The 13,357-nt window shown below is 41.0% G+C and overlaps 1 protein-coding gene across 3 annotated transcripts in view; it reads left to right on the forward strand.

Annotated features, from left to right (window-relative positions):
* Positions 1-13,357, forward strand: part of Efna5 (ephrin A5) — a 275,756-nt gene that overhangs the window by 223,014 nt on the left and 39,385 nt on the right. For all 3 annotated transcript variants that reach the window (XM_076914673.1, XM_034521519.2, XM_034521520.2), the window contains exon 2: positions 5,313-5,605. In XM_076914673.1, coding sequence (XP_076770788.1) covers positions 5,313-5,605 — 293 coding nt within the window. The remainder of the gene's footprint in view (positions 1-5,312; positions 5,606-13,357) is intronic.

Here is a 13,357-nt window from a genome sequence, read left to right on the forward strand (position 1 = left end):
GACATGAAACAGCATCCACTGACAAAGACAGCTGGGCCATATCTATTTGCTTTAACAAAGAGTCACCAAAGGACAGGATTAAGTTAAGGACTCCGCTGATAAAGAACCCAAGAACTCAAGGACTACATGCTCCAGTCCTCAGTGACCCAGAGTGAAAAAGAAAGTGGTTAACAGGACAGAGATGTTATATCTCAGGCTGACTCATGCTGTCCAGTGATGCCTTAGTTCATGTCTCAGTATGCATTTGAGGGTGCATCATTGAGAACTCAGTGAAGAGACGGCCATCACAGTCGTGTCTTATCCATATTTGATATGAGTTTTGAGATTCAAGTCATGATTGACTTCTAACTGCACTGGTCAGCTAAGGAAAGAGATATTAACACTGGTTTTAAATTGATGATCAAGATTAAGTTTGGCCATGTGTTGAAAAGTCCGTAGCCAAATTCTGTGAGACATATCCACTCAACTGCATCTGGAGGTGTATTTCCCAGGTCTCTCATAGTTCCTTGCTTCTGTGGTCACTTTGCCACAGGTTGTCCTTGAACTGTGCCTTTCCTTTCATCAGTCAAGTGGCTTCCATTTTCTCTGCCCTCCATCAAGTATATAATTTAAAATTTACTCTGGGTATTGAAAAAGATTAAAGGGGCATAGTTTTGTGCTGAATTTTATTCTTTTTTTAAAAAGATTTATTTATTTTATTTATATGAGTACATTATTGTTCTCTTCAGATACACCAGAAGAGGACATCGGATCCCGTTATTTATGGTTGTGAGCCACCATGTGTTTGCTGGGAATTAAACTCAGGACCTCTAGAAGAGCAGTCAGTGCTCTTAACTGCTGAAGCGTCTCTCCAGCCCTGAATTTTATTCTTAGTCAAGTGAAACAGAACCTTTGTGTTATAGATGACATTGATCCTTAACCAATCTACTGCTCAATTTTGATAGATGTGTGAAATAAATTTTGCTGCAGGAGAATATTATTGCCTGTTGTGTGGAACAATGATCTGATCAGCCATGTATCCCAGTGAGGAGCAGAGGTCATCTTTCTAGACATGTGAGATGTTTCTGGCTCCTGAGATATTTACATTGTGAGGACAGTCATAATGGTGTTTTCTGCAGATGAAATCCCCTTACTAAATCCAGTGAGTGTTCATGCTTCTGCACTGTGAACCAGTGATAATTTAGTGGAGGAAGAATGGCTGCTGCTTTATTGGTGGGGTGCCAGATACTATAGCTCTTAACAAGATACAGGGATCTCAGAGGCCACTGCTAGGCACAGTGAGTAAAATTAGAGGAAGTAAAAAAGAGGAGAAATTTGCAGGAAAGGTAGCTATTGACTAACCTGTTAACGTGGTGGCTGTGTGCCCCAGGGCATCTGTAAATATTGGCGTTCAAAGTCTTTCTAGAATCTTTCTAGATGAGTATTTCTGCTTTGATGTGAACCCAAGCTCAGGAAAGCTGTTTCCTGATGGAAAAAGATCTCTTTATGTGAATGGCTGCTGAGCCTGAGAATACTTTATTCTGTGAAAGACTAGAATAATGAGCATGAGTTAAGAGCTTCCCCTTGGCTGCTGGTTTAGGATTTTGGAATCAAGTGAGTAGGCAGGGAGGAGAAGCAGGGCTTGACTTATATTGATATACCCCTAAAGTAAACTGGTACCCACACTTCTAAGAGGCTGCCATTGTAAGAAGAGAAGCTGCTACAACTATGGAACTATCTTACCATGCAGCCCTCATGCTTACAAAGAGAGAATATACTTCAGAACCATGTAAGACTTGGGTTATGATTTTAGCCCCACCACCTATATACTGTGAAACATTGGGCTGAGAGGATAATGTCCTCTCTGGAGCTGTTCCTGGCTGCTAATGTAAGCATAACTCAGGGTAGTTGTTTTGAGTATTTTATATTAGATGCATTTCATAGATGTAGAACACACACAAAAGCAGGGCAGCAAATACTTGTTATATCAGTGAATGGAAGAGAGAACTGGCACCCACCCCATTGAGGATGAGAATTGTCCCTCTAGGGACTATGGAGTGGCCCTATGGACATGGTGTTAGCAATTTAATCTCTTAGGAAATGTGCTATGAACAGCATTAGCTCCAAGGCCACTTTCCCCTCTACCTTTTACTAGCTAGGAACACTGGGCATGTCACTTGATTCCTTAAACTTGATTTCTTTGTCTTTGAATGGATATAACAACATGGGTAGTCTGTGGTGCTGCGGTGAATATTAACTGAAATAATGAGTGTCACACAGAAAGTGCTCAGTGTTAAGTCACGCTCGTGAGTTTCTTCACAATGAGTAAGCCATGACCGTTTGTACCCAAGGGGTGGGGGTGGGGAACTTCGTATAAAATACGACTATCTTATGCTATCTGGAATTTTCTTTTATACTTGAGCATATTATGTAATACCTTACATGAATTTCTGTTAGTTATTGTTTACATACATACACACACACACACACACATATATATATATATATTATTTGTATTATTATATATATATATATATATATATATATACTATTCTTTGACATGCAATAGTAAACAAACTTGTACAAATTAAAGATCTGAACCCAAACAGACAGACCTACAATCCTATCACTTAGGAGGCAGATACAAAAGGTTTAGTAGCTCAAGGCCATTCTTGGCAACAGAGCAGATTCCAGTATAGCCTCGGCTATGTAACACCCTGTCTGAAAAGACAGACAAGCAAGGAACTGAAGTAGAAGTGGAAACTGACTATGATGGATTATCGTCTTTGGATATTGATGGAAGAGGAGGAATACTAGTCTCTCGAAGAATCGCATGTTTACAATAGAGACCTCAGTAATTTACTCATCTCACATAAAAAAAAAGCACAGTATTCCCTGAAGGGAACACTAGTCAACCCAGTGTACAATAGGTTTTCAGTTCCATACTTTGCTTCATTAAAATTTTAGTAACATTAGCAGGGATAAAGATGGAAAAGGTGAACTGAGCCTGAAATAATAATAATAATAATAATAATAATAATAATAATAATAATAATAAAAGTAAAAATAGTAATGTGACAATGTGGCCTTTAATTGTAGAATAACAGAATTACAGAATAAAGCAGTGACAGGGTGAACCCAGGTAGTGACAGTTTTCATTTCCAATTTGAGCACTTTCAAATGCTAGTCAAGCTGGCGTGAGTGACACTTAGGGAGAGAAAAGAAACTTCCTCCTTGAATGTCTTTAAAATCTGTAATAATAATATAATAGTATAAAGTGCATCTGGGCATCGCCTTCTGCCGCAGTCCTTGTCTGGCTTTGTCCGAAGCTGTCAGGCCGCCCCCGGGTGCTGATGGCTCACAGCCCAGCACCCGTTTGTCTGAACACTGCCACGTCTTTTCTTTGTACCTTAGCAGTGATGTTACCTTGATGTTCAAAAATCTTTTAAAGGTAACAGTCTTTCCTTTCTTGACAAATCATTGTGTGCGAGTAATGAAGAGGAGGCGAACTCATGAGCATTCTAAACACAAAGAAACACACACGGGTCTCTTGGCAAGAAGTGGCCCACAAGAGAGGATTCTCACTGAAATGCAGATGCCCTGATGAAACCACAAGGTGTTCTTCCTGTGTCGCCTCCTCTGAGACTTGAGGGGCCTTGGGAGGCAAGCAGGGCGGATTCTCTTTGTCATCCTATCTTACGTGCAGGGAAACTGAGGCTCCGGATGATTTATGACTTCACCAGATCGGATTCTTAAAACTAGTTCTTCTCACACAATGAGTAACGCTGTCTCTTTCCTTTTTAAACAGTGTTGTCTCTCCAAAGGGAATCTTTGTCAGAGAGTATTTAGCATTGAGAGGAAAAGTGGTCTGTTTCTCCCAGGCTGAACATTAGTTCCTAGGTGCTGAAAGTCTCATGTGTGGGTCCCTCCATTTTAAGAACTCAATGGGGAACTGGAGGGCGTGGGAGGATCCTGGAATGAGAAGGAGTCTGGGAATCATCCCAGAGATAACCAAAGGAACGGGGCGATTTTCACGTGTGGGGAAAGGGAAAGGAGACTACAGAGACTGCTGACATCTCTGAATGTTTTATAGACTACCTTGCAGAAGAGGAATTAGATTTGCCCTTTGTAACTCCAGGCAGCAGAAGTCGGATCAGTGGGTAGAAATTACACAGAAGCAGATTTATGCTCAATATAGGAAGAAAGGTTCTAACATTTAGAGATGTCCAAAAATGGAATTGACCCGCTCATCGTCACTGGGAAGTGTTCATGTGAGACTGACTGTCCAGCGCGAAGATTATGGCACTTTATGAGTGCTGTATTTCAGCAGGAACATGGTTTTATGGTGAACCTTTCTGAGGGCTTAGGGAAGAATTTCCTCATGAGCTAAAAACAAAAGCTCTCTCTCTCTCTCTTCTTTGTACACTTTCCTGCCATGACTTTAGACTGAGAAAGATTTACCCACATGATTCTTGATTCCCACTTCAGTATGTCCTGTGAAATAACTTTCAGCTGTTTGGAGGAAGTTATTAATTAAAACATAGAAGCCATCATTTTATAAAATTAAACTGAAGTGGGCATTTGGTGGTACTTGCAGGGCTGGTGTGTGTGTGTGTGTTTGTGTGTGTTTGTGTGTGTGTGTGTATGTATGTGTGTTTGTGTGTGTGTTTGTGTATGTGTGTGTGGGAAAAAAACCTTGCAGAGGGCAGGGGGAGTCCGGCGGTGTGGTACCACGGCGGTCTGGCAGCTGGGTCCCGGTTGGGCTTCCCACACCACCAGCAGAAGGTCCCACATTCACAAAGCCGTTGCAGGTGGGCCAGCGGCTGCATTGGCAAGGCTCAGGGTTCCAAAGGCTGGGAATCTGGCGCAGGAAGGCCCAGGTGACACGTGGAGTCTGGTTTTCCAAAGCTTTTATTGTTCATGGCATGGTGAGTGGGTGTAGATGGTGTGTGCTCCCCCAAAAGCCAGGGGAGCCTGACTTTTACAGGGAGGGGGGTAGGGGAGGGAATAACTTAATTAGCTATGCCCCCCCCCCCCCGCCTTTAGATAACTCATTAATATTTTAATCTCTGGAGGTGGAGACTTGTCAATCATGCCCTCTACCTGCATCCTACGTGATTGATGGTGCAGGTTAAATGGCCAAGGCCCGACATGTGTGTATGTATGTATTATGTTTAAAACATTTCAAATCAGGCTATAAATCATAAGTGTTCAGTGAAGACTTTCATACTTAATGTTTTATCTGCGGAGTTATTGAAGGATACAACTGTTGATTCCGAGCAGAAACACCTCCCTGTATGAATGACAGTATTCTTTCCTTCTGTTTCCAACAGATTCCAGAGGGGTGACTACCACATTGATGTCTGTATCAATGACTACCTGGATGTTTTTTGCCCTCACTATGAGGACTCTGTCCCAGAAGATAAGACTGAGCGCTATGTCCTGTACATGGTGAATTTTGATGGCTACAGTGCCTGTGACCACACGTCCAAAGGGTTCAAGAGATGGGAATGTAACCGGCCTCACTCTCCAAATGGACCGCTGAAGTTCTCGGAAAAATTCCAGCTCTTCACTCCCTTTTCTTTAGGATTTGAATTCAGGCCAGGCCGAGAGTATTTCTACATCTGTGAGTACATGGAGATTTATTATTTTGTGGGGCAGCTGCAGAACTCTGACTGATTTCTTTTTTTAACCTGTGTTTGGGAGAACTGCAGAGCTGGACTCTGTGTTACAGATGTCTCCTGTGAACGCATACATCATGATCCCCAGATACATTAGCTGGGAATTGAGAGCCCAAATTAGATTAAAGCTGCGGCACCTCTTTCTCTATGAAATCCCATGTCAGCCTGTGCAGTGAACCACTGCTGACATGTATTCCTTTTAAATGAAAATTGCCAGGATTTAAAACAAAACAAAACAAAAACCAAAAACCAAAAACCAAATCTTGGGGAAAGGAAAATAGATTCCTGAAAAAAAAAAAAAATTGAAGGAAATAATTAAATTTACATAACATGGAGTCGTTGCATTTCTTATTCAGGTGTCAGCAACATCCTTTCAGTCAGGCACAGTTTTAGTGGAGAAAGGCGCAGCTCCTGCAAATGTCAGCATGCTGACGAGAAATACTTGCTTTGCACCAAGGAGAGAAGACAATTATTAGGAGCAGCTGTGTCTTTAGACAGGCAAGTGTGAAGAAGTATCTAGGAAGAGTTCCAGGGGAAGCGGTCTCTCACCTGTGAGCGTTGTGTGACTGTCCCAGAGCTCTCTCTGAGTGGTCTCAGTGGACCCTCATTAATCACAGTGCCACAGCCTGATTTATCCTCCGCCCTAAGCAGCCTACTTTTTCAGGTGTCACACTGGCAGGGATCAGTCCTAAATGCTTCTCGTGTGAGACACTGGGGGTCTGGTTGTCATGCAGATGTCAGCTGGAGATCTGAGGTGGAATCTCAGATTAGGCATAAACTTCCCAGGAAGTGTTCATGTTGCTGGCCCATGGACCACACATTGAGTAACAGAGTTCTAGATGATACTAAGTGTAGGCCTCGTGGCCCATGGTAGGCCTACAGTAGGCATAGCTGGAATATATACATATATATATATATATATATATATATATCTCAAATATATGAATAGTCTAGCCTTTCCCATATAGTTCATAGGACATGAAAACTTGTTTGTTCAGGATACATTTATGGAAGAGCTCATATTGGCTCTGGAGTGGGGTGTGTGTGAGAGAGAGATGGAGACACTTCCTGTTTTCAGTAAGGGGCAGGCTTATAAAGAGACAATTAAGGTAAGGACAGCTACTGAGTAAAGCAAGGGCCAGTGGGGACTCAGGAAGATCTGAGGTTTAACCTGCTTCAGGAATCGGGAAGTGCTGTTGCTCCAGCTGTGTGTGAGGAAATAAAGCCACCTGATACCACTCTAAATGCTTGGCATCTTTTTACATCAGCTTGCCAGACAAACAAGATAGAGAACATTCCTGTCTCTCTGACTCAGTTCTTCCATTCAAATGTCTCCACCCACGTGGTGGTTCAGATCCACTGAGATTTCTAGCTCCTCTCCGTCTTCAGAAAACAGAATTTTATAACAAGTCAGATTTCCCCGTCGCCATGGCTCTCTCTCACTTATATTACAGTTGAATTTAAAAAAGGAAATTGAACAGCACCAGTTTTATTATTTCGGTACATACTTCAGTTGTTAGTCATGAGAAAACATGTTTAAAGAAAACCTCGATACCATCTCGCATTAAGTCCATAAAAATAAGAGGAGGAAAACTGAGTCTCTCGCGGTTGCAGGAAACGCTGGCATCCACTGCCCCCTGATTTTCCCAGGCACTGTGCTCACAGCCTCTCTGAGGTCTCCCTTCCCGAAAGAATCCTATTCAGCAATGGAGGGAAGGGAGCGAGAAGGCATTCCATAGTCGGGCAGCATTAATTTCATTAATTCTCCCACTGCAAGGTGCTGTGCTATAAGGGGAAATTATTTTCAGAACCGATATCTTCTTATTGACTTTTCGGACTTAAAAACCTACAAAAGCAGGAGCCGAAAATAAAGAGAGAACATCAAGATGGGAAACGCTCTCCGGCTAACTGGCTGATTGCATGATTATTAGAAGTTTTAGAATCCATTGAGGTTCGTAAGCAAGGTGGTATTCACAGATACTGTATGCTTACGACTAGGTTCTCCTCATTTGTGGTTAAATTCAATATTTCACTAAAAATCATTATGTGTCTTCTATAACATTCATTTAACGGAGTCATTTAACTGTCAAGGGCTCCTGTCAAAGCAATTGTTCCAAAATATCAAGAGCTTTTTGCTGTTCGGCTGAATTTAACTTAAATTACTTTTTTTTTTTTTTTTTAATGAAAGGTAAAATAGCACACAATTAAGCATGGAAGCGATGTTCATTTACGAGAAGCACAGTGGCCTGGTGTTCAATTGAATGGAATTTTCAACCATGTTTTCAACCCACAATAGCGTCCCTCCCTGTGTACCCCATGGTGAAAGCCTCCCCTGTTTCTGTCTGCTGAGACCAATGGCGGAGCTAGCGTGATGTATCTCTTAGCACATTTCATGGGCTCTGCTCATAATTAAAGCACAGGATTCTTGTGGGAGAATCGTCTTTCTCCTGAGATGTGTGGGAAGAGCAGAGTGATTGGGAAATGGCGATTTTTTTTTCTCTTCACACTTTTTAACACCCGTCTCAGAAACAAGCTGAACTGCCCAACAGTTGAAGTTATAGAAAGCTGTTGTGAAGACAAGGGGCGGAGTCTCACAGAACCTCAACCCGCTTCTCCAGAGCCAGGACAGGAAGACTCACAGACTATTGTCCATCTCCCTTTGGGTTTCCGCTCTGCCATGAGGTAGGGCGCCAGAAGTCAGCTAGAAACAGATTTGATGGGGAGGAAAGGCAGGCGTTTCGTAGCACAGGTACCTAGACTCAGACAGGACACAAACCAGAGAGTTTACAACATCCTCTTCATCTAGACAAGGCATTTTTTCCCTTATAATTTCTTTGCACTTGTATGAAGTGTCCAATTTACCTTTGAGACAAAGTATCCTTAGCTGTCCCAGCTCGTTTATTCTTCCAAAGTGAGTGGTTCTCTGTTACTGGTGATCTTTCACTTGGGAACAGGTTGTAGATTGGAGTTGTAATGCATTTTGGCCGCTCCTGAATCTGACTAGCAGTTTTTAATCCATGGTAGTTAACCTAAGAGATTGTCATTCTACAGTGGGGTTTATATCATTAGTAATAGATTCTTTAACTGGCAGTCAGCTGATTAAGGTTAAGGTCATTTATATAGACTTCATACCAGGAGTGGCCTGAATACGTCCTATGACATTGGTGGCTATAAATGTGGTCCTACATGTTAGTAGACCACAGCTTTGAATCTGAATGTCGAAAGGATCCATTTTTAATAAGGAATTAGAAATTTTAGAAATTAAAAAATACTTTAAAGATGCTTCTCACAAATATTAACCTATAGAGAAACGTTTAGACAAACTTTTTCTGCTCTCATATCTAAATGAGAAGAGATAAAAGAGATCACTAAAATGAGAACATTAAGTTTTTTTTTTAATTCCATAGAGAATAAAAAATAAAATAGTGCTTTGAAGGCATCCTTTTGCTGAGCTGGGAAAAACCACAGTGATTACCTGGCCCTTCAGTTGCTGTAATGAGCGATTTGAACTTGAGTGAATCATCTAATATCATTGGAGTTCCAAGTCTACATCTGTAGAATAGTGTGGCTGAAATGAATGATTTCAGAAATCACTTGGAATTTTAATATCTTCATGTTATTAATTTTTATCTGAGGTCTGCCGCTTCAGCTCAGAGATAACATCTGCACGATGGCCCAACGCTGGTGCCCAGTAGGTATCAATAAACAACGCCCAAGGGGAGATCGGAGAACATGTAGAGTGGAGAGCTGTGTTTTGATCCTGCTTTGTGTCACTGCTGTCTCTGTTCCTCTAGTGTGGTGGGCTCCTTGTGAGTCCCCAGCATTGCTGCCCCAACCCTATCACATCTGGGCTCGCCAGCTGGAGCTCCATGGCTGTGTGCTTCCCTTTTCCACATCCATCCTCCCTGATCTCCTCCCTGCTGCAGCCTCGATGTCCTCCATCCTAGTCCGAGTGGCTAGGCAGCACTCGAGATTTGGGCACTTCAGTGTCTCCTCTCCTCATATATGTCCTTTGTTCTCACTTCTTTTAGAGGTGTGTTGAGAAATGTCTTTATCAGAAAGTCTAAAAATATATATATATAAAAGTAACACTTTCTTTACCATTCTCTACCTTCTCACCTGTCTTGTGCAGTTGTTTTCCTCAGGCTCTCATCACTCCTGACATTAAATATTTATGATTTATTGTTCATAGCTGTTTCTGCCCCGTGGCATGTATTATTTTGTTTGTCATAGAGAACATGTTCAATGACTAGGAGCGAATAGTGCATACAGAGCATGTATTCTGTTCTAAAGGCTGTTCTGGGGGGCTTTGTCATTAAAATGGTTCTGTGACATAGTGTTCTTTGCCCTCCACGTGTGTGTGTGTGTGTGTGTGTGTGTGTGTGTGTGTGTGTGTGCATGCCTATCTGTGTGTGCATGTGTGAGGAGTACTTGTGTGTGCATGTTTGTGTGTGGTGTGTACATGCGTGAGTACACGTGTGTGTATTGTATGTGTGCATGTGTGTGTGTGTGTTGTGTGTATAAAAACTGAGACAAAAGTCAGGTAGTTTGAGAAAGGTACGTGTAGGTGCAAAGTAACTAATGGAGCAGAATTTGGCCACTGGAAGAAATGAAAAGATAAAACCTAAGGCCTCATGTACTTCAAAAGGAAGAGGACATGTTTCTATTTTTAAAAGGTTAGAAATGGGCTTCAGAGATGACTCAGTGGGTAAAGTACTTGCCAGACAACTGTGAGGACTTGTGTTTGGATCCTCAGAACCCATATGAGTGTTGGGCGGCTGTGGTGGCTTGGCCTGCCATCTCAGCACACAGACAGCATTAGCATTTATGCATCTTAAGCCTTACAAGGGATGCTTTCCCATCTCCAGATGATAGACCAGTAGCTCTGTCATTCTAGGTAACTTCTAAAGCTAGAAGAGCTGCATTTTCTATGACAAAAGTCTTAACTTGGCTGCATATACAGTACACAGTGTCCAAATTGAGTTATGATTCTCCACGTGACCCTGAATTAGTGAACCTTAATGAACGGCTTATGGCAGATAAGCTTCATTTCCTGAAAATGACAGTTAAAAGCAGAGGATGGAAGCCTTTGCTCTGTCTAATTCATCCCTGGGCACATTCTATGCATGGGCACATTTTCCATAAATCCAGAGTATATTGCTCCTTGACTGCATAGTAACTGTCAATACCCTATATATTTTACTAGTTTATAGCTTTGTCTTAGGCCGCGGAACAATTCTAATATCCCCTACACAGTTTATTTTGTTAACAAAATAGCCTAGGTTCCTAAGATGTGCTTTCTCATCAGGACCTAGATTCTCTCCAGATACTGATTGTACAGCGTGGTAATTGAACAACCTTTTATAGGTAGGAGAATATTTAGAAAACCAGAACATTAATATAAAGGAGAAACTCCTTCACTTGCCAGTTGGCTCCAAAGGCTTTCTGTAGGTGAATTGTTTGGGACTCCAAGTATTATTTCTTATGGAAGTGTTTATAAAATCAGGTGAGGGCTCAACCCCACAAGAGAATCCACTTAGCTGTGATACTGATGGAAAACATGCATTTCCAAAGAGACGTGGTATAAAACAGCACACCTAGAAGAGCTGCCCAATAAATAAAACCTGAATGAGTATGTGTCATAATAGCTTACCACATACAGGGAAAAGATTAATTTTAAAGCCTTTGTGTGGCAATATTTGTATGGCACGCTCTGTAGCAGCTCAATTGCTTGGCAATGTTTTTAATTCTGTGAAAATAATGTGGCATCAAAGAAGAGTAGAGTGTGGTTTACATTATTTTTTGTTATATTGTATGGACTCTGGTTACTGCAGCCTTGGGCTTGGGTCTTCCTATTCTCCTAAAGGTTTATTTATACCTTTGTTTATTGCTTTGTTTTGTTGTTTGTTTGTTTGTTTGTTTTGAGACAAGGTTTCTCTGTGTAGCCCTGGCTATCCTGGAACTCACTCTGTAGATCAGGCTTGTCTAAAACTCACAGAGCTCTACCTGCCTCAGTGTTGAGATTAAAGGTGTGCACTACCATCATATGTGTATGGATATGTGTCTGTATATGTGTTTGTGCCCTTGGAAGCCAGAAGAGGGTGTTGGATTCCCACGAACTAGACTTACAAACAGCTGTGAGCTTCCATGTGGTACTTGGAATTGAACTCAGGTCCTCTGGAAAAGCAATCACTGTTCTTAACCACTGAGCCATCTCTCCAGGCCTCCTTCCTATTATTCTAAATATTAGTGTGTTGATGGAGACATTGTCTAACTTTACTTTTTTTTTCCCCCATCTGTAACAAGGGTTTTAGAATAAAAGTTCTTCATCACATTCTTTCTTATTCCCTAGGTTCAGGAAATGAATTGTCTGTTAAAGAATGACCTGATGAATGGGTGCATTTAATAGTCCTTATCCAAAATGACTTTCAGCCTTTGAAATAGGGAACTGGATTTGCAGTGGTTTCCATTGGTAATCTACATTAAGAATTATTTTGCTTTTGGAAGTTCACACAATCCACTTTTTTTTTTCATGCATTTTCTTACTGAAATTGAAGAACATGAATGTAGCACAGTTATTGAATTGGGAGATAGTATTTTTTTTAACCATATACACTATTTTATTCTCACTGGAGAGGTAACTGGGAAATACTATGTATTTTCTTTTAACTAACATCTCCATACTTGTTTAGTTTGTTCAGTGTCTGTGTGTGTGTTTGTGTGTCTGTGTGTACATGTGTATGTGTAAACACACATTCTGTCTTTGTTATTGCCTTTCTTTTTAAAAATTGAACTCTCTTGGCATTATTTTCTTTAGCAGCAACTGTTCGGAGATTCAAGGTGTTCATAACAGAACCCCAGTAACTTCCAGTAGAACTCTTATCAAAAACTAGAGAACTTCCTCGGTTTTTGTTTTGTGTTTCTGTTTTTTAAGGTGATGTTCCAAAGAATGGTATTTCGAGGCCTATTTATGTTAACACAAAAAGTCAAAGGGACTGTTAGAACACTGACAGATTTTAATATTTCCTAGAAAATAAATAAAAAAAATACTAGCTTCTTAGAGTTTTGTTTCATTTTTAAAATAGAAAGCTACCATTTTTCTCCAGTTGGACATCAGACATTTTTCAGTGATGGTATTAGTTTCCTCTCTGATAATAGTCATATTTATTCTCTTTGTATACTTTACAGGTCTCCTGTGAGCCTACAAGACTGTGCCTTTTCATTTAAAGAATGAGTTTAGGGAATTGTTTCTGGTTCAAGATGTCCCTGGCCATCTTATAGGAAAGTGTGAATAGATTCAAGAGTCCTTAAGTGAAAGTTAAATAAACAACCTCTGAGATGTTCAGGGACCTCTGAGTATTTTTTCCTGTGTTAATTGTAATTTTCTCTTATGGAAACAGTTGTTTATCACCAGATGCTGTATCAGTCTTCTGAATGAGTGTGTGGTGTGGTCTCAGCCACTCTGGACAGCAAGGGGAGTATCCAGGCTTTGTAGGGGCTTCTCCCTACACTTCAGGTGGCTTTAATGAAATCGAGGGGAAGCAAGTGGATAGGACCACAGGGTAGATTTCAAGACTCGCTCCATTATTTTTTAACCTCTTCACACCATTGCTTCATCAAACATTATGTTTTTAAAAAAAAAAAAAAAGATGTTAAGTTAGAGTTTTAGAAAGAGATGTTGTTAGGGAGTAGAGGAG

The sequence above is a fragment of the Arvicanthis niloticus genome, chromosome 17, assembly GCF_011762505.2.
Source record: "Arvicanthis niloticus isolate mArvNil1 chromosome 17, mArvNil1.pat.X, whole genome shotgun sequence".
Lineage (NCBI taxonomy): Eukaryota > Metazoa > Chordata > Mammalia > Rodentia > Muridae > Arvicanthis > Arvicanthis niloticus.